Genomic DNA, 20,962 nt, shown 5'->3' on the forward strand with positions numbered 1-20,962 from the left:
TTGACATTGACAGTACTTCAGTTGTTTACCGATTTGACAAGACTCACAAGAGTGAGGTTAAGCTGGTAAAAAGCAGAATATAATAACTTTCGGAAAAATTGAATCAGTGTCATTCGAGGTGTCATTATTATTATTGTTGGTAGTGATTCTGGACTGTGTGTGTTATTTTCTTGATGGTAAACCTGCAAAGTAAGGTAAGCAGCAACCCTCTGTATGTCACATGAAATATATCATATCAACCGCAAAATCAGGTCCTCACTGAATTGTTTAGACATTTCCACTTATCGAAAATATGAAAAACACAAATACAACTCACACAAAATAATCTAATCAATAAATTTAAGTTGCAATGGAAAAATTCAAAGAAACTGTCAACAAACACCAAACAACCAAAATTATAAGTTTTAAATGACGTTGTGGGCAGCGCCAACGCCGATTGGTTAAAGAACATACGGTAATGACGTCAAAATTCCGTCTCGTTCAGTTCGCACTTAATAGACAAGGAAGGACAATTATTACGTCACTGCCGCTAGCCCTGGGTAGTTTCATCAATCCACAAGTCCTTGCGTAAACGACAGCACTGTTCCTAGTTTGTGATTGTTCAAAAAAAAGCTAAAAGTTGCTTTTTTTGACGAAAATCAGTGTATTGTCATACTGTTTCAATGACATTTGATAGAGCAGGATACTAATATATTAGTTTTGCCACTGTGATACTGTGATTTGTTGTTGAGACTGTCAGTTATCATTTCGTTTGTCAATCTGTCATTCGTCAATTTTATAGCCTACTCCATAATTTGTATCTTGCTCTATCAAATGTCATTGAAACTGTACTGCAATAAACTTAGGTTACATTTTTGTGCTCTTTGTAGCAATTTTTCAGTGGTGTTTTTTAATTATTTTAATGATTAGGTAGCTACTGCCTGAGTTGTTATTCAGGGTGTTGAGCCCCTTAAAAAAAACCGCCGTGGGAAATTTAAGGCAATATGCAACATTGCAAAGCAATAATTTGTATAAATCTCGACATTCTTTTTGCTGAGGAACTCGGTACCTACGTAAGCTTTTATAAACCTTATAAGCCTCTATTATTATCAATTTCACAAATGAATTTGTAGGCAACTTTTACCCGTATTTACCGTTGACCTTGTTGGGCGTAAAGTAATCGCATGACCCACGATAAAATCGACCATTTGACCGGCCTACATATTTTCAACGTGATATGGGTGATTAAAGTGGTTCGTATTGTGATCGGGTAGATTAAAAAGTGGTAAAAAGACCGACTTTACGCTTCAAATGTGGTACTTTTTTGAAAGTGCAATATAAGGTAGGCCGGGCAAAAACTGCAAGGTGATCAGTACCTCACAGCGGCGTACCAGCCAGATACGCTCACCTCTTACAGGCAACACATTGTTTCAAACGAAACGCCATTCATCAAACGCCAACATTTTTTAATTGTTGCCTCACGACTATTCTTTAACTAAATTTTAACGGCAAAATCGTTCATAATTTTCAATCGGTACAAGGCTGAATATGGGTCGTCGATTATTTTCGTGCCTCACGTTATTCCGCCATTTCTAACACGGTCGAATCTTCTCAATGTGCTAAATTTTGCTTGTAGATTAGTGAGACAAGTCTTGTTGTGATGACTGATTGTTTTAATGTACTAAACACAGTACAACAGTTTTACAAAAAAATCTATAACACAATTCAAACAAAACTGCGATGACATCACAAATTGTACCAACATAAACGACAATAAAAACATTTGATGATCCTTCAGTTAGTAGCAATGTTGTCAGGTTTATACAGCTATTTTAAAATTGTCCATAAGAGCTAAGAAAACTTTAGTAGACAAAGATGTTCAAACAAATGTGACGTCTGTTGGTCACATGACCACTATATCAGAACGACCGATTGATGTCTTCTTTTTAAAAAAAAAATTGTTTTTTGAAGTGTCCATGATTAACCAACTTATTGATCTTTCCAACTTGCTCTTATACAAAACTTGAAACAATTGATCATTCTCTTATTGGGATTCTAGCCTAGCAGATTGTTCCTGTTATATTTTAAAAGGGATTTAAAGACAATCTAATGGACAATTTGATGGTTGTGAACACATTTTTGCTCAAATTGACTATATTTAACCCAAGTCGAGTTTAATCTACTGAAAAAAAGAGCTTTTTTTCTCTTGGAAACAAATTCAGGTTTTTAAGTTTGTCTCCTTTGAAAAGGGGAGCAACAAGTAGTCAATAACTTTAAATGCCCTCTTCACCTGAAAACGTTGGAATTCGAGCTCCAAGGAACGGTCAACTAAAGCCATTACCGGGACACCTTAGCCGAAGTATCGGCCCCTACATAACTCATCAATTACGGAATATTAGCCCGGCTGACTATCGCTCTTTCGCCCAAGTTTTGCGGTCCTTCGCCTGCCCTTTCCACCAATTTGAACGCTTCCGTTATTTATCATGCTTTAGCCAGTTCCTAAAGCATTTTGCCAAGTGTCCGATGAATACCCCGCCGGCTACTTAACAACTATTTGCCCATTTACACCCCTTTATGTTTGCTTTCCAAAGTTGCGGTCCCTTTTCCCCCAAACTTTATTATTTATTGGGGGTTGATGAAGTGGGTCCGTTTTGTACTTGTTCCATTGGAGCACCACCTGAGCTGAAATTCCTGTATTCAACCATTTTCCGCCTTCCTTATGGATTGCACGGAAAATATGACGGGAAGAGGAAGAAAAGTTGATTAGATGGGGGAGTTTACGGATTATGCACGTACAAAAGAACCTGGACCTGGGGGAAATCGTTAAAGATCCGTCAGGGCTGGTAATTTTTCACGTCACTTTTCCATGATTAACGCGAAACAATAAAATACCACTCTAGGAAAAAATTAGCCTTGATTTACGGGAAAACTTTTTTCCCCAGGAGCACCTGCTTTATTCTCATGGTTCGTTCCTCCTTTTTTTCTAATAAACTTTTATGAAGTGGAAAACGGCTTTCATAATAAAAGCTCGGCCTCCGGAAAATGTATCTAATTATACCTTTAATAAAACCTTTCGGTTAGGGAGGGCTTGCTTTTAGATGTGCACCTTAAAAAATAACGTTTTGTTACCTATAAAAAATGCAATTAACCCTAACCTAAGGCCCTAACTAATAATCCTCTAGTTCTTCTCAATAAAAACTGATCTCAAAATTCTTAATCCTCCTATCCTAACTTATTCCTTTTATAGTCAACTTCATTCTTTATAATTATTGGTCACCATCAAGAACAGAAAAAAAATGTAAGCTAAGTAAATATTTGTCTAAAATAACCTTAGAGGCAAAAACAACCAGGAAAAATACTGAATCTCTCAACAATATAATCTTTTTTCTCACTTCTGGGTGTTTGTCCCTATCCCAGTTGGACTAAAAACGTTTTTGCCAGGGATTAAGAACTTGCATTTTCCCTTTATATTTACGTCCTATTTTCGCAGGCTGGAAGCTCCCTCTACTCTGGAGTAGTTCCCAGAGTAGTTGTTAATTGGATTTGGTCTGGGCTGGGGACAATTTAATGCAAATTCTAATTTTGTTACATCCTAGTATCCTCTTTCGCTTCCAGCTGGAAAGGCGCTGATATCACATGGAACACACATAGTCACATAAAGAGGAGAATCCTCTAAATTTTTAATTGTTCTAGCTATTTGATATTTACATTTGCATATACTGGTTTCATTCTAGTAAATTTCAAAGAGGGTTTTAACTAAAAATAACTGTTACAATTGTCAGATTAGAAAACTCATTACAAAAGGAGGATAGGCTGATTCCAGAGTAAAAATTATACTGTCCTAAATCTGCTAATGTCATCTAAGAAGGACTAATAAAAAAAAAATAATTACAAACTCAATAAACTTTTGTATAACTAAACTGCTGTAACCACTTATAAATTTAACATGTTTCCCTAATGTTTTATGTGGTGAGTCTGCAATTCTTGAGCTAATACATTGTGTGAAAACCTTGTTTAACAGATTAAACCTCTGGTTAAAGTTAAACACAAGACTTAGGTAACCACACTACAAAAGTTTGGAAACTCAAACATAGATTTTGTTTGATTAGCAGCCAATTCAAATTGTAGATTAGAAGGTGTTAAGGGTGAAAGTTGACTAGTTTAAATTACTTACTATTTTGTGTTATTGTGAAGCTTAAAATATGATGTAAATTTGTGTTAAGGCCAACTAGAAATCCAAAACAGGACACTTTTAGGGTAAAATTCTTCTGTCCTAATAAATCCTTGGCAAACCTAATTTTCCAGCTGAACCGGATGGAAGTAAAGCTAAACTGGCGGCTATAAATCTAGGAAGAAAGCGCAATAAGCCCCCACAAATCGATATTTTTAATAAAAATCAGAAGGAGCTCTATAATATATCAAAAATATCGGCCCAGTGCAATAATACGGCTCGGCCATATAGAGCGATACGCCCAAGAATAATTTGGTGAACCTGAATGAAAACTCGCAAAAACCGACCGGAACATGCAAGAATAAAGGAAAACTCACATAAAAAATATCGTCTTCGGGCTACAAAGGGATGAAAAAGCGTTCAGACAGGTCCGAAACGAGAAACACAAGAAGATCCCTTGACATGGACACTTGCACAGCGCACCGAACAAAGAAAATCACATTTTTCACGGGCGATTTTCGCGGCCTTTTTGGCTGAACCGGAGCCACTTTTCACCGTTTCCGCTTAGTTTGTACCCGGTACTAATCATTTAAATGCGAATTTACCGCCCAGACTCGCTATTTGTTTAGTTATTGGATCGAAATCGAGATAAGAGCATCCGCTAGCCGAGAAACATTCGCGACGCCATCTTGTATGTTTTGCGTTGGCGGCGTTGCCGGTTTGGCCTCTTGAAGGCTAAACACGGCCCTTTAAGGAATGTTGACGTTAATACACTGCAAGAACAATAAAGTGTTCACGAAGTACTTAAAATATTCACCAAAAACCGATAATTCTAATGATTCAAGTTTATGTGTAACTTGATAGCACCATAAAACCAGCTGTCAAACAAATAAAAATCAAAATGGCAGTCATTTTGAACCAGTAAAATGTTCCGACAAGTGACCTCTGACATTGTTCACGTGATCGTTTAGTCCATCAAATATTTCCTGTTGACAACAAACTGTCAATTTATGAGCACTTAAAATTAAGTGTTTCGTTTTGAAAATACCCGTAGCCGCAAATCATTAACATATTTAGATAAAACAATAATTAATTATTAGTTTTATTTTTAAAGCCGTTAAGTTATCGTTTTAATAGGGTCAAAGTGTGCTATGACCACACACACTAGGGGTAATAAATAAATAAGAAAAATTCAATGGAGGATCACTTTAGCTGATTTTTAAAGCCGGCAACCCTGCCGATGATTCCCGACAGACGTCTTTGCCTTTATTGCGTGAGTAAGACAAGGACGACGGAAAGGGCTGTGACGTGATTCACTAAGAGCCCTACAGTACAAGGTACAACAGGCATTCAAGGTGGGTTTGGAAGGTAAGAAGGTAATGAAATTTTATGGTAATAAGCTTATTGTATGATTATTTGCCCATGAAAATTACCATAATGATTATGGTAATTAGGTAATAATGCTTCTTTTGTTTTGGAGCGTTGGACTTTTGATTATTTGGCCGTTTTAACATAATAGGGACAAATTGACTTTGGGTCGGGGCCATTTTTTTTTTCATTTGGCACCTTGACGCTTGGGATCGTACATAACAATGAAACAAACGTCTGATAAATAATGAATTATTATATATTTGAATTATTCAAACGTATATTTCCGTTTTCTATTGTAACCTTTAAAAATATATATTATATAGTACCACTCTATCTGAAACTAATCAGCACTGGAAATGAATCAGTATTGAAAATTAGAAATTGTCTTACAAACTTACATATAAGAAGACGTCATATCTGACTTTTCCTTTGAAAACTGAAATAGGTGTCAGGTGACCCGCTGTCAAATGACGTCACAAAATTCCCTTTGACAGCATAATCCAACGTGTTTATTATTTCACTGAAACGTTTTTTAATGTCACACTAAGTATATGCATAAAAATATTTTAAAAAATAGGAGAAACACATTTTTACTGTAGTTAACAATCAGATGCAATTATTAAATTTGACTTAACTGAACCTTGAAGTGCATATACCTTAGCAACATTTATTCTAATTTTTAATGGAATGTTTGATGCTATTCTAACCGAGAGATGAATGCTGTTATCTGCCATCTTTTTCTAACATATTTTGATGTGTTTATCAAACGACAATTCTCATCTCTTGAAATTGAAATAAATAATATGTACAACATATACAGGGTGATATCTTAGAATTACAGGATCTAGGGGATATACTAACTCCGAATGCCACACCCTGTGGATTTTACGCTCTAAAGCAGAGAAATTAATGCAGGGTGAGCGAAAAGATGGTAGTTTAATAATAATAAAACTACCATTACTTGTTCTATCATAGAAACTCTATGATTTGGAATTTTGTCCAATATAACTTCTCATTAATACGCCAACCACAATTAACAACTGAGTACAAATCACAAATAAAAGGTGTGTAAAAAATAAATGAAAGCAAAACAAATTAACAATATGTGTATTTTTTGTCATTGTAGGCAAAACGTATATTGTCAAAAATAGAAAAATAATAAAGAAGTAAACAATAATTGCAAAGCCCTTTGCGAAAATAAAGTACCAACGTATACAGGGTGTTGTTACCACAATGTAAATGATACATAAACGGTTTTTTGATTTTCTACTGTTACACCCTGTATACGGAAAGCTAAAAATAAGAAATTGAAAGCTGGTTAATTGCGCTCTGTCAGACTAAACCACTTTGAAATCCTATAAACTCTATCATTAACAACAAAATTAAAATCCTAATCCAAAGCCTCCCCGTAACCAGCTGCAAATGCAGCAAAACCAAAATCACTATCGGTCGACGAAGAATCGTCGCGCGGCGTTGCATCACGCACGCGCTTGAGCCGTTCTCACCGTCGTTTCCCCGTACATCAGGCAACGCTGACCGCATAAGGCTCAACTTCAAACTCCTGTCGCAAAATGGCGCTCAACACCAACTCAGCGTTGCACACCACCCGTTGTTTGTCCTTTTTGTTGCGCAACAAATCGCCGACAAGATGCAAGTCTTCTTTGGCGGTGATGATGAAGTAAGTAGAAGGGACGGTCAAGCTGGCAGCTTCGATTTGGGCGCGGCTCCTTCGGATGCGCTCTACCCTGCCTCCACACAATTCGATGAGTTCGGCCAAGATTTTTTTCCGTGGCACGACACTGGGCGTGATCCAGAAAGCTTTGCCGTCAAAGAGGCGCGATTTCAGTGGACTTTTCAGCACTAGATCTAGGTTGGTATTGAACGTTTGGTTGAATTCGTCTGCGGAGAGAGAAAAGTCAGCCTCAGCGAGGAATTTCCTGGAGGAGAGCGAATGTTCCAGCCATTTATCCGGCAAAATGTGGCAGAATTTCGTTATGGCGAAGAGCAATTTGTGGGTGCGTGTCAGTTTTGGCATCACCAAGTGGGTGAAGTCTGAGTGGTCTTTGGCTATGATTCCTCCTAACTCCCTGTACCAAATAGATTATTTATAGTTAGTTTAGTTGTTTAGTTGTAAGACAATTTACAAAGTAATGTGAAATATTTGCTATTTCATTCACTGCAGAAAAGAAATTAAAAAAAACACTTGTAAGCTCTGTTCAGTGACTTCTGACTGTTGCTACACATCCCTTATCTCATTTCACTAGACAAAGATAGAATATGTTTTTTATAATATGATACCAGTTATTAACGGTTCAATAAATGTCAGGTAATTTTGACGTTTGTAACAAACTATTTCATGTCCATAAATAAGGTCGATTTTTGTTTACTGTCATTTGCATTTTAAATGGAAAATTGGCATTAGTGTTGTCATTAGTTTCAGGCAAATGTCGACTTTAGTTCACAATTACTGGAATCGTAGTGCGTGTTTGCTCCTGCTGCGATGTTGCCAAATACCTAAATTCGTCGACCTATTCAGGGTCATATTTGACAACATTGCTGCAACAGGAAAAATTTAGAATGACGTTTTCAACTCATTACAATGTAAGAACCAGTTTAATGTCAAATATCTCAGAAACTACCATATTGATTAAGGAGACATTTTTGACAGCAGGGAGGAGACATTGAGGAAGGTGAAAAGTTTGACAGCTGTCACTTGTCTACAGCGTGAACTAAAAATATTCAAATCCCCAGTTGCTGTCAAAAGGGTTAAGTCATGAAACAAGTTTAGTGTGCAATATCATCTGAGAAACTACAGTATTGAGGAAGGTGAAATGTTTGGCAGCTGTCAACCTAACCCAAGGCTATAACTGTGACCAAATATGACAGCTGTCACTTGTCTACAGTATGAACAACAGTGTGGTTTTTAAAAAATTTTACCTCTCTTACACTGCAATACAATTGAACATACACAGGATGTCCAAAAATGTTAAAAAGAAATTTTTGTCAAAAGTGACCGCGTTTACACTGTTTCAAATGTGTAAACCTAGTCGGAGAGGTTCAGAAAGTCGTTCTAAACGTTGTGGATCTGTTGAAAATATTTCGTAACTTTAATCAACTTTTTTGAAAGTTGCATCAAAAATTATGAAAATCTTGATTAATATTGGGATTTCAAAGACCATAAATGTTGGGCTGTATTCCTGACGTAAACTACAATACAGGGTGTCCAAAAATGAATTGTTGATTCAAGTTTCCAGAGGCCTCTAGGACCATTTTGAATGTGCCAGACCTTCTACTCTACTGAGAACTTTCTAAAAAGTGTCAGAGCCCTCTACAAGTGTCTTAAACCTTTTAAATTGCCAGAGACCCCTAAAGACATTCTGAAAGTGTCATAGACCTCTGAATGCTAATGAGAAACTTCTTAAAAGTGCCAGAGGGTGCTACAAGTGAATTATTTTAAATTGTCATTTTGACAATCAATCCACATTCCATTTAGTCACCGACATACGTTTTTTTCTTAGTGATTGTGACGCTACAGTAAGAAGCCACTGAACAGACTATTTACATAATTCTATGCACTCACCTAATCGCCCTCTCCAGTTCTTTAGTTTTTGAACCGTCAAATTGTGACAGTAAAATCTTATAATTCGGATTGGCTGGAACGTCCTCAGTAATATTTTCATTCTCGTCTGTGTGTTCGGTTTTCTGTTTCTTCACTTTGGGCAAACTGACCGGCGATGCTGAACGTTTCACTCTTTCATAAGACTCTTGTGAAATATTGATTGGAGCTTTCCATGCATCTATTTTTTGACATTATTACACTACTTATTTGTGGAGTTTTTTAGAAATTACACTTACGCATCATAGTGGGGACTAATTTAGGGTCGAAACTCAAATTGGGCGGATTTGTGTAGGTTTGATAGGCCTGGTTGTCCATCTGGTTCATGGCGGTGTAATTCCCCAGAATTACGTCGGTGAGCCATTGCACGTTTACTACTGGAATTCCCCACTTTCTAGCGTAAGCATATTTTTTTCCTTCCTCCTTCGCGCTTATTAGTAAGGTGTTATGCTTGGAAAAGTAGTTAGTGCACTAAAATAATCACATTTTAGCTGGCTCAAATGAAAGTTTGGAATAAAGGTGACTTGCCTTGGCCCCTGTGTATAGTATCATCTGTTTGACTATTTGGCGTAAATTACCCTCGAAGCCGCTAATTGATATTAAATGTTTAGAGGCTGGGGCTATGTCCAAATATATTTGGGGTAGATGCAATGCTGTCCAAGGAGGCAAAACCTGTAAGTTTTATAGTGAAATAGTTTACATTTGTATGAGTCATTTGGATAGTATTGAAGTGTCAAAACATAAACGTACTTGTTTTCTTTTAATCACGTCACTAAGCCAACGAATAGTGACGCATCGTTTCACGTCTCTCAAGGCCTGCATGACCACTCCATGTCTCTGAGTCTCGCACAATACGTGGGTCACTTTACTGCAATACTGTTTCTCCACCTCACCTCCGTATTTTTCAATTTTCTGTTGCCATCCGGGTAGTTTTTCCTCTAAGTAGTCCTCTACCTCAACCACGACAAAAATGCAACCCAACAAAAATAGATCCGGAGGAACTGTAACAAGTTTCTTTAAATATTTCGAGCAAAAAAATGAAAAACAACTAACGCTTTAGATTGGGATTGTGACCATAGAAAGGACCGACACGATGTTGAACGGGTACGGGCGCTTTTCCCTGATTGAATTGCAACTTGGGAGGTTCGTTTTGGGGCGTCATCGGTAAGGCAGCCACTCCCGGGGGTTTGATAATTTCGCCCCCCGGCCCCGTGATTACTCGACGTTGATGCAACGCGATGATTTCCTGCGGTTTAGAGTTGATTGCCGCGTTGTGTTGGGCAGTCATCATGCTGTTAAAAGCAACAATGGATTGATAAGAGTAACAAAAACAAAAGAACAATACGGTATTATATCAGTAATTTTTTTTTCTTATTTTTTTAAAGTTTACGTTGCTACTGCAAATTTAAATTGTTATAATTACCGTAATGTACCAGCTGCAGACTGTTCTGGAATCCCCTCAGGCCTTACTGGAGGTCCAATAGTACCCCCTGATTGTAGTTTGATACTTAACATATTAGCCAAGGCTGTCTTGGTTTTAGGGTTGACTTGCACTTGAGGATTGGTGGTCGAATCCACTGCAGGGGTTTGACTTAAGGGTGGTCTGACCATAGTTTGTTGCGCGGGTATTGGTCCTGGAACTTTTTGTTTTTTTAGCTTATCCCATTCAACACTTACCGGATTTAGATACCTTGCTGTGTTAATGCTGCATTCTTTTGGGCTTGTTCTCGTTGCATTTGCAATCTACAAATTAATGTTTATACATCTTGCAGAACTAGTTACAGTCAATATATTACCGATATTGTTGCCTTAACTGCAACTGTTGAGCAGTAGGCTGCTCTGGAACAAATTGCTGAGCAGGTGGGGCAGAGGGAGTGGGCTGATTGATAGGACTTAGTCCAGGAGCATGCTGCGTAGGCGCTACCGCAGGTGGAGTGGTTTGTTGAGGTGTAATGTTTCCTACAATCAACAACACACATTATAACCAACAAATACAGTTTCAAAGCTGGAAAACTAACCTGCGGTTAAGTTCTGCTGGATATTAGGAGGTAAAACTATCCCTTGTTGCTTGGCTTGCTGTTGCAACCATTGTACTTGCTGTTGAGGAGTTAATCCTTGAGGCACATTACCTGAAACCACCAAAATAACCTCCAACACTCACTTAAAAATGTGAACAAAATACCTCGAATTAAAATATGACCTCCGGCGCCCTGCATTTGCTTAGCCAGTTGCAACTGTCGCTGTTTCTGTAACTTTGTAACGAAAACAGCTTGTTGTTCTGGAGTCATTTTTTGCAGTTGGTTATGAGTATGGGCGTCTGCATTACCAATAATCCATTTAAAAATATATGAACTTTGCATACAATGTGGGGGACTTACCCAGCTGAATAAAGCGTCTTTGAGGCACACCAGGTTGTTGGCCTGGTGGCCACTGGATTCGCGGGCCTACGGTGGGATTAGTGGGTGACTGCTGTACGGACACATTTACCGGATGTCGGATTATTTGCGGACCTACAGTTCAAGGGATCCAAATGTAAAAAAAATCAACCTTTTTAAGTCCAAACTTAAAATAACATAATTTATTTTATCTGACTACTGAGGCTTTTGGAGCAGTTGATTTACTTACTTTCTGGTGATTGTGAAGAAGGTTCTGATTCATTAGAATCTTTTTGGTTTTTCACCATGTCTATAACCAGTTAACTGCAGAATATAGGAGCCAAACTGGTCTAACTGTAAATCTGTCGGCCCAAAAGGCCAAAACAGACCAATAAATTACAAATTTACCATAAAAAGTAGGTACCTACTCATAAAAACGTACATTCCTCTATATTCTGTTTACCAGCAAAACGCTTTTCTATACTGTTCATAGTGTTTATGTTTATTTTTCAATACAATATTTGTAATTTTGATAAAAAATAACACTTCTAATGAAATTCTAATTAAATTATTTTGAAAACCTTCCAGAATCCGCCAAAAAGTTGGTTGGCAAAAAATGATACTAATAAATAGAATAGAATAAACTAACCTTGCATAGGTCCACCAGGTGTTGGTGGTTGTTGCTGTTGCTGAGCCCACACTTGTTGATTCAACTGAGCCCGTTGTACTGCACCAGGCTGTCCTTGATTTACCAACACCTGCTGAGGAAATTGTCCCCGTATCACCTGCTGACTCACTCCCGGATTGATTTGATTCATCCCCAAATTGTTTGGTTGATTAACAGGCGACTGTTGCTGGTTAATCATCATTCCCTGATCCAATCCCATGCCCGGTTGATTGACCACCGGTTGTGGTTGGTTCTGTTGCAACAATTGCTGGTTGAGTTGCTGGCCCAAGTTTTGCTGCTGCAACTGTTGATTCAACGCTTGCACGTTCATTTGATTGCCGTGCTGGAGTTTGTTCTGTTGAATGGCTTCGAACTGGTTTTGGTTGATAAACTGATTGTTTTGGATTTGTTGATTCTGACTGGTGTTGACTTGATTAAATATCTGTTGTTTTTGCACCATGCCATGTTGATTCATGGGCGGAGGACTGAAATTCTGCTGTTGCAACTGGTTTAGGTTTTGCTGTTGTATAACTCTGTTCTGGATTTGGATTTGTTGCTGCTGACTGATTGAACCCATTATCTGTTGCTGATTCTGAGCCATCTGATTGGGCTGCACGTGCTGCTGGTTAAGTACCACGTTCTGTTGCTGGTTCACCATTTGATTTTGAGTTTGATTCAGTAGTTGTTGCTGTTCTCGTTTTAACTGTTGCAGCTGTTGAATTTGCTGAGGACTTAACTGGCTTAAGTGGTGATTGGGAGGCAGACTCAGTAAAGTTTGCTGCCCACCTTGATTATTGTGACCTAGAAGCTGTTGTTGCTGAGGTTGCTGGTTGATCACCTGAGCTTGACGAATTATCGGTTGGTTTTGCTGGGCCATTTGAGGGTTTTGCGATTGAATCATTTGATTTTGTTGTTGCATCATCTGGTGATTTTGCTGCAACATTTCCTGACTTGGTTGATTGTGTTGCATCAACTGATTTTGCTGCATTAGGTGACTTTGAGGTGACTGCGCCAGTAACTCAACTTCATGATTTTGCGGCTGCATGTGTTGTTGCTGTTGTTGATTTCCCTGGTTCTGTTGCTGAATTAGCTGATTCTGAGACTGCTGACTCAACAGTTGATTGACTCTGTCTTGTTGTAGGTTTTGGTTTTGCAGTAATTGGTTAGCCCTGGCTTGCTGTTGGCTTAATTGAATTTGTTGCTGTTGACTGATGAGCTGACTATTATTTTGCTGTAATTGGCTGACTGGTATGTGATTTTGTTGTTGCTGTTGATTAAGCAGTTGATTTTGGATTTGGTGTTGATGCTGGGGACTCAATAGTTGTCCTTGGTTGTGTTGAGGGGAGGTTATAACTTGGTTTGGACTTGGTGAGTGATCTATTTGGCTTCTTTGATGGTTCAAGTCCAACTGTTGAGTGGATTGATTGAAATGGTTGTTTTGACCTTGAGGTGAAAACATACCAGAGTCCAAACCTTGACTATCTTGATTGATGTTAATTAAATTTTGTTGTTGTTGTTGCTGCTGCTGCTGTTGCTGTAAACTTTGCTGATTCATTAGTTGATTTTGTAAAACTTGGCGTTGGCCTTGACTTAACTGTTGGTGCAACAACTGCTGATTAATCTGGTTGGGTGAGCGCTGAATAATATTCTGCTGTTGTTGTTGTTGCTGCATTCTTTGTTGCATGAGTTGCTGTTGCATTTGTGAGGTGTTCAACTGTGCTCTAATTTGTTGTAAACCAGGCTTGTTAGCTTGTTGTTGGTTCAATAGCCTGTTGATAGTCATTTGGGCATTTTGCATGTTAATTTGCTGACTCATCTGTTGCTGACTTGTAGGTGGGTGGTGGATAGTTGACCTAACCACAGGACTGGGTGATTGATTGCCGGTTGTAGCAAAACTGGATGAAACTGTCATTTGTTGTGGTGGTTGTTGTTGTTGAACTTGAGGAACTGGAGGCTTAAATTGACCGGCTAATTCTCTTTGATTGGCTTGCATTTTGCTGAGGAAACTTGGTGCCACCACGTTAGGGGGAGCCACTGTTTCACTGCTGCTAGACACACTAACAGGACTAGATGTTGGTGGGGGTTGATTCCAAGGCATTCTTTGTTTTAGCCTTTCTAGTAGAGCTTGGGTAGAGTCTGGCAATGTTTTTTCTTCAGTTTTGTCCGCAATTTCAGATGCTTCCTCATCAAATCCAGTTATAAGAGTAGTGGGTTCAGGTGGTTTAACGGGTTTAGGCCAATTAATCAATTTAGGATGGTACAGGGCAGAATCAGGAAGCCCTTTACACCTGACAGCTTCTACCACCCAATCAGGGGTAACAATTTTGATTTTGTCTGATCCTAATAAGGTTGCCTTCTCATACTTTGCACTGTCGGTGACCCCGGTAACCAAATAATCACACTCACGAGTGAGTTTCAAATAAACGGATCCGCCATTGAATGTAATCAATCCCCAAAGTATGTTCAAGTCCTCTCTTATGTTAGAAAAACAAAACCTACGACCGCTAAATAGCTTGGACTCTAGGGTAAAAAGGTAGGGCTGTATGTCAATGCGTCTTTTGAGAATTGCGCACATAAAAATCCACCTGGGAGTGACTGTGGGTATTTCATAGACGTCGTTGGCGTCAGAGATGTCATTTTCTTCGGCATTGTTACCAGCAATTAGATGCGTGACATAGTCGGAAATGTAATTTTGACGTTCCGCTCCTCCAGATTTCAATAAAACTTCAATCTAGCAAAGAGAAAAAAAAAAGTTCTATTGATATATTGTGTTTTAGTCTGTATTTTTTATTGAAGAAATGTTGACACAAAGGTGGGAAATTATATTACAAAGTCAATGTGACGTCACAATGACGTAGTTTGACAGTTATAAAATTATGTCATTTTGACGTAACATTTGCTCTGCTTGCTCCATAGTTTGTTGTTGTTGTAAATGAATAGAGCCTGACTCATTATTATTTAGATTAGTTATTATAACTTTGTGTGGGTTTATGATTCTGAGGGGTTGAAGAACTGTTCTCAAACTGATTTGGCCTTCTGCATGGATGGGATAAGTATTGCTGTGTACTGTCATTTACAGAACTTATTTGAAAACAGACTCAATAACCCAAACAAAGCTATTGGCAAATAGTGGTATGGGATGAATTGCTATGTGATTAATGTCAAAATTGGCACAATAAATAAATAAATAACAAAGTTTATTTCCAAAGCTTTATAGAACTCAATAATAGGTGATTCCAAAACAGCCTCTAGAGTCTAGAGAAGACATATGAACCTGTAAATAAATATTCTTAGACTGGAATACAGATACTACTTTCAAAATTGTATTTATTCACATAAGTAATATGAATTATACCTATAACTTCTGGGAATCAAAAGAACAATTTATAATTTTTTACAACCAGGCAAACCTCTTGGATAATTTACTGGATTATTTATTAATCACATATTTTGGTATAACCTATTAACTAATTGAATAGAAGATAAAAATAGAGAGTCCCAGTGAAATATTTGCTTTAAATCTCCTGCACCTCTGACAAGTTCGCTAAACAAGTGTTTCTCAACATTACTTAAATTGAAATTTGTGACTTAAACTGACCACTCACAAGTATGCAGGATAGTAATGTATACATTAAAAAAATAGAAATGAAATTACAACCTAATTAGGGGCTGTTGTAATGATACTTTTAAAAGTGGTTGTTGTCAGTAAATGGTTGTATATTATAGGGCTAAACTTACCTTCTCATGCACTTCACCTGCAATGAAATACTTGATATCCTTAAAAATGCCTTCAGATATTTCAAGATTTAACAGTTTTTCACTTAATTCTGACATGTTTTGACTAGAAATCCGCAAATATTTTATTATTTAAATTTGGCAATTGTAAATTTGTTTACATGCATCCATGTTGACTGTCGACTGTCATTTTATATAAGTGTCAACTTCAATGGGGAAGTTACGTCTGTCACGAAGTCCTAACCCAAATGTTGCATGCCAACCTGTTAAAAGTAAAAACTTAAAATTACTAGCCAGTTTATTAAAGTTTTTTGAATTAAAGTCTTCATTATTCATTTTATTTACGATAAAAACAGCTTGATTTTAATTAAACCTAGTTCTACTGTCTGGTAATTGTCTTGTAGGGTTGTTAAATGGTAGATTTAAAAAAAACTTTAACATTTTTTAGGTTGGTATTAGTTCCTCCTTCCTTGACACCTCATCCAAGCGTCCGCTGTTTACGTTTACGGGACCGAACTCGAATCCGGAAAAATCTCCAAAATCCAGCCAATTTTTAGGTGTTGAAACGACGGAAAAGGTCCCATAACCAGTTTCCCAATGGCCGAAGCCGATAAATTGAATATTGACTCGATTATAGCCCGATTATTGGAAGGTAAATTTCCGAAGGTCAAGCCTTTTAATGTTGACAAAATATGGCGTCGGTCCGTTTACGCCTAGGATAATAATACAACATTTTCTGCATTGATGTTTTTGGGGGGTTTTTGTAGTGAGGGGAGCGCGGCCCGGCAAAAACGTCCAGCTGACCGAAAATGAGATTCGAGGTTTATGCTTAAAATCCAGGGAAATTTTTCTCAGTCAACCTATCTTATTGGAACTTGAAGCTCCCTTAAAAATATGCGGTAAGTGCCCTTTAAAATATTCCAAAACCTCCCTTAATGTTTAAATTTTTGTCTAGCAATGTTAGGGTCGTTTGTACAGGTTTGAGTTGTTGAGTAACAGTTTGTTATGATTGTATTTCTGGTGTCAGTTAACTGTATATTTTTTTAATTTTAACCGTTGGGTGATAAAAACTGTACATTTTATAGTCCAACAAGGTTTTAATAGTGAACCAATTTCAATAAAAATTTGTATTCAAAAGTAATCAATTTTATAAATAAAACTTTACTTAAAGAGGAGGCTACTATTAATATCCTCCCACATACCAATGCTAAGTGAAATCAATCTGTTTTATTTAAGTCATTGATTTTTTTTTGTCAGATTTATGTAACAATCTATTTCTAATAACTCTGTCCAGTGACAACCAATAAGTAATTTAGGAAAGCCAGTTTAAAGTTTAGAACTTTGAACTTAGATTAGATGTGAAAAAAATTACTTATGGTATTTTTACTGTGAAGTAATAATAATAGTTAACCAAACATATCCACAGAAAGATAATAAACAATTTTTTGTATATAAATTAGTTGACTCAATATAATTGTTTAAACTTGACTTTTGTGTTCCAAATTGTATTTGTTTTCCTGTAGCATAGAAGAAATTGGTTACATTTTATTTCTATCTGGTTTAATTGTCATGTTTAAATAAAACCTCATACTTGGAATTTCAATGACATTTTTTAATACTCTAATAAATTCCTATATTATAAATTTGTCAAGATGTAGACTTGGGAAAGAAAAATGTGACAATAAACAACTTATTAATCATCTAACATAAATATTGGACTAAACAGCTGAGGTAATCTTTAATATCAGTCTTATTCACAAAATCAACAAGCTAAAAGTTTGGTTTTATGTATACTGAAAATCAAACCAAATTCGGCATGACATCACAACCACACAAATAAGCATTGTTGTCAGATTGTAGATAAAAAACCAGGCAACTGCTAAGAGATAACTGTGTAAAACTGGAATTTGTTAAAACTATTTTTACATGTTACACTTTCAGGTGACATTCACGGTCAATACTACGACTTACTACGTCTATTTGAGTATGGAGGATTTCCTCCAGAGTCCAACTACTTATTCTTAGGTCGGTTTGTATGGTAAACTTGACTCTTTTTACTGAGTGTGTTAAATGCAGGTGATTATGTTGACCGCGGAAAGCAATCGCTGGAGACAATATGTTTGCTATTGGCCTACAAAATAAAATATCCAGAAAACTTTTTCCTTCTTAGAGGCAACCATGAATGCGCTTCCATTAATAGAATTTACGGATTTTACGACGAGTGTAAACGGAGGTATTAACTCCTTGTCATGTTAGAAAATCTACAGGCTACAGTTCATGTCCTTTATTATTCAAGGTATAACATAAAATTGTGGAAGACCTTTACAGACTGCTTTAACTGTCTTCCGGTAGCTGCCATAGTAGACGAGAAAATTTTCTGTTGCCATGGAGGTAATTGTTGGATTTTTCATTGTTTAACTCGTTATTAATTGTGACAAAAGGTTTGAGTCCGGATCTGCAATCGATGGAGCAGATTAGGAGAATAATGCGGCCCACCGACGTACCTGACCAAGGATTGTTGTGCGATCTGTTGTGGTCGGATCCGGACAAGGACCAAATGGGGTGGGGGGAGAATGACAGGGGTGTCAGTTTTACTTTTGGAGCCGAAGTGGTTGGGAAATTCCTACACAAGCACGATTTTGACTTGATTTGTCGGGCGCATCAAGTCGTCGAAGACGGTTACGAGTTCTTTGCCAAGAGGCAGTTGGTCACTCTGTTTAGTGCTCCTAACTATTGTGGTGAGTTGATTTTTCTTAACTTTTGCTTAAATTACTTTGCAAGACTTGAAATTATAACGAAACTTAAAAACAATATTCTGTCATTAATTAAAGGGGAATTCGATAACGCGGGCGCAATGATGTCAGTGGACGAGACACTGATGTGCTCCTTCCAGATTCTGAAACCGGCCGACAAAAGAAAATTCCAGTACAATATGAACGCTGGTCGGCCGGTGACGCCACCACGCGGCGCCACTAACAAAAACAAGAAGAAGTGAGACGGTCCGTCGTGTGACGTTGACCATATTTATTAAGCGTGAAAGAGAGAGAGAGCAAGTGCTGCATCTAGGTTAGGTTAATACATGTCAGTACATGTATCCGTGGATCTGTAGATTTGGATCCATTCCATTGTCATTCGGCGTCTTTCTCTACTTCTTTTTCATTCAATTGAGCCATTTGAAGGATAAGGGCTGTAAGTCCTTGTTTGAGTTTTGCACTTTCAATTTTTCAGTTTCATTGTAGGACATTAATTTGTGCATTACATCGTTTTTGTGCATTTAAAATGAAAATTCGTGCCCATCTTCTAGTAGTAAATCATCATTGTCTAGGTTAGGTTAAAACTACCAATATGACGTATCCGTCATTGTTATATCCTTGGTGCGTGCGCGCCGAAAGCTGTTGTGTTTCGCTCTGTGTGAGATTTTTCTAGGCGTGGAGTCTCCTTGATTAGTAGACGAGCAAAATAATAATTATTATTGATTGACGCGACACTCAAAAATCTATAGGCTGTAAGGTTTTTTTTTTAATAACGTCGTTACTTACTTGCAGCACAGTCGAAAATAAGTCTTAAAACTGTAATAACTCCTATTTCGTGTCATTGCGCTGAATCCCAGTGTTTTGTGTATTATTTGTTAATAATTTTCTATTTGAGCGTTTTTCCTTGATCCCCCTCCTTCCTTGACCCTTTGCACTTTGTTCTAATCCCGCTATGTAATTATAAATATATTTTTTTATATCTAAAAGCGCTTTTTGTTTTTTTGTTCCTCGGATTATTTTTGTTGTGTCACAAACTAAATAAAAAATTCCAACTTAATTGTGATGCGGCGGTGTGTATATGGGAGCGAACGAAGTATATTTTTATTTTTCTGATCTGTTTTTTATGTCAAGTACAATAAAATTTATTAATTGATTTTTGCAGTATTTTTGCTCCTTTGTGTCCAAATACCTGTTGAAGAAATATATCAAAATTTAAAAGTACAGTGACGTCAGCACACAAAGTGTGAGTTTAGATGTTTCAGTAAAGTTGCCAAACGGTTTGAGAAGTTATGTTACTCATTTCTAGTCATTAAAATATAAAAAGTATAAACGAGTTTTGATTGTTCTTACTGTTGATAATTGATTTTGTTTTTGCTTTTAAAATGTTACTTTAAATAACAAGGGCGCATAAAATATTCTATTTTGAGGTGATGAATAAACAAAAAAATACGCCCAACTGCTAAAATTTTAATTCATTTGACCTAATTAAAGTTAATCATTTATTTGTCATCTTGGAATTATTTTCCTTCACAAGGTCATACGTCATGGGTGGGCTCGCTTGAGATGACCAATCCATTTTTGACGTCTGTGCGGCGTTGCCACACTTTGTCAACAGTTTTTGTGAATTAGAATTATCCAGCCTCGGGCGTTTTGAAAAGTTTTTCAGGTTCCTATTAGAAGTAAGTTTAGTTATTATTTGTCTAGTCGTTTATGTCCAACCAACTAAATAAAAATAATAAATAAAAAAAACTACAGGGCAGACAGGTGTAGAAATATGGCATCACCGATGACGACTTCACTTCACTCGTAAATATGGCCGCTGCGTGAAATTTAAAGTCTGGTTTTTATTTATTTTTTATCCTAAAAATTTCATTAATAATTTGATTAAATTTGCCTAAAAAAAGACAAAGGTAAGACACTTAACTGTTTCCTGCATTTGCCTGCGTTTAACTTGCCTGTTTGAAGCACTGCACGGTAATTGTCCTTGTTTATTTATGGCTGAGGGCTATTAAAACAGCCCAGGGGCCTGCGGGCTTAAAAAAGATTTCGCGGCGTATTTTACCCGTAGAAAAAAACCCAAAATTGTACACGTGTCTACGGCAAAGAAAACAATAAAAAAAACAAATTGAAGTGCTTTCTTGGCCTGATGCTGGGACCACAGTCCCCATTGCTATTTTTAGCCCATTACTTTTATTTCGTATTGAATGTGACATATTTTAGAAAACAGCCAGAAAGCGGCTATTTTTACTACAGTGAGAGCGTTTTTTCACCTTTCTTTTCACCATTTCAGTGCTG

The 20,962-nt window shown here is 37.2% G+C and overlaps 3 protein-coding genes and 2 long non-coding RNA genes across 6 annotated transcripts in view; 2 read left to right on the top strand and 3 right to left on the bottom strand.

The window, feature by feature from the left end:
* The window catches only part of LOC145726846 (uncharacterized), a 73,179-nt gene extending 68,171 nt beyond the window's left edge, over window positions 1–5,008 (bottom strand). Inside the window, exon 1 of the mRNA XM_081976107.1 lies at window positions 4,528–5,008. The gene's annotated coding sequence lies outside the window, so the exon portion shown is untranslated. The remainder of the gene's footprint in view (window positions 1–4,527) is intronic.
* LOC145726852 (uncharacterized) lies at window positions 417–1,337 on the top strand. Its single transcript, XR_014177701.1, has 2 exons — window positions 417–1,052; window positions 1,113–1,337. It is a non-coding gene; the product is annotated as an uncharacterized LOC145726852 (long non-coding RNA).
* A 1,604-nt stretch (window positions 5,009–6,612) lies between the features above and the next one.
* LOC145726845 (uncharacterized) lies at window positions 6,613–16,100 on the bottom strand. Of its 2 annotated transcripts, none has more exons than XM_081976105.1 (14): window positions 15,918–16,100; window positions 12,162–14,910; window positions 11,516–11,647; window positions 11,320–11,454; window positions 11,156–11,266; window positions 10,934–11,096; window positions 10,828–10,880; window positions 10,561–10,771; window positions 10,191–10,429; window positions 9,888–10,138; window positions 9,666–9,809; window positions 9,377–9,608; window positions 9,102–9,318; window positions 6,613–7,608 (listed from the first exon to the last, which is right to left on the bottom strand). In XM_081976105.1, exons 1-14 carry the CDS (start codon window positions 16,011–16,013, stop codon window positions 7,044–7,046), a joined length of 5,298 nt encoding a protein of 1,765 aa, XP_081832231.1. In that variant the 5' UTR covers window positions 16,014–16,100; the 3' UTR covers window positions 6,613–7,043. The 2 variants fall into 2 exon arrangements, with proteins under 2 accessions (XP_081832231.1, XP_081832230.1); XM_081976104.1 differs by having other exon boundaries at window positions 10,561–10,777; window positions 15,918–16,099.
* A 72-nt stretch (window positions 16,101–16,172) lies between these two features.
* Window positions 16,173–19,820, top strand: LOC145726849 (serine/threonine-protein phosphatase alpha-2 isoform). The gene is made up of 8 exons (XM_081976113.1): window positions 16,173–16,303; window positions 16,363–16,566; window positions 16,682–16,813; window positions 17,856–17,939; window positions 17,991–18,147; window positions 18,211–18,305; window positions 18,356–18,652; window positions 18,746–19,820. The coding sequence occupies exons 2-8, from the start codon at window positions 16,512–16,514 to the stop codon at window positions 18,907–18,909; spliced, it is 984 nt and encodes a 327-aa protein (XP_081832239.1). The 5' UTR covers window positions 16,173–16,303; window positions 16,363–16,511; the 3' UTR covers window positions 18,910–19,820.
* A 294-nt stretch (window positions 19,821–20,114) lies between these two features.
* Window positions 20,115–20,962, bottom strand: LOC145726850 (uncharacterized). Its single transcript, XR_014177699.1, has 2 exons — window positions 20,592–20,962; window positions 20,115–20,527 (listed from the first exon to the last, which is right to left on the bottom strand). It is a non-coding gene; the product is annotated as an uncharacterized LOC145726850 (long non-coding RNA).

The sequence above is a fragment of the Ips typographus genome, linkage group LG3 (genome assembly GCF_016097725.1).
Source record: "Ips typographus isolate SLU linkage group LG3, UJ_Ityp_2.0, whole genome shotgun sequence".
NCBI classification, from domain to species: Eukaryota; Metazoa; Arthropoda; class Insecta; order Coleoptera; family Curculionidae; genus Ips; species Ips typographus.

Excerpts from the sequence above, each read along its gene's own strand:
- LOC145726845 (XM_081976104.1), bottom strand. The coding sequence starts at position 16,013 with ATGTCAGAATTAAGTGAAAAACTGTTAAATCTTGAAATATCTGAAGGC. Across the intron at positions 14,911-15,917 it reads CAGGTGAAGTGCATGAGAAG|ATTGAAGTTTTATTGAAATC; the intron begins GTAAGTTTAGCC and ends TCTCTTTGCTAG. Across the intron at positions 7,609-9,101 it reads GAACTGGAGAGGGCGATTAG|GGAGTTAGGAGGAATCATAG; the intron begins GTGAGTGCATAG and ends TATTTGGTACAG.
- LOC145726849 (XM_081976113.1), top strand. The coding sequence starts at position 16,512 with ATGGCCGAAGCCGATAAATTGAATATTGACTCGATTATAGCCCGATTA. Across the intron at positions 18,306-18,355 it reads AATTTTCTGTTGCCATGGAG|GTTTGAGTCCGGATCTGCAA; the intron begins GTAATTGTTGGA and ends TTGTGACAAAAG. Across the intron at positions 18,653-18,745 it reads TAGTGCTCCTAACTATTGTG|GGGAATTCGATAACGCGGGC; the intron begins GTGAGTTGATTT and ends CATTAATTAAAG.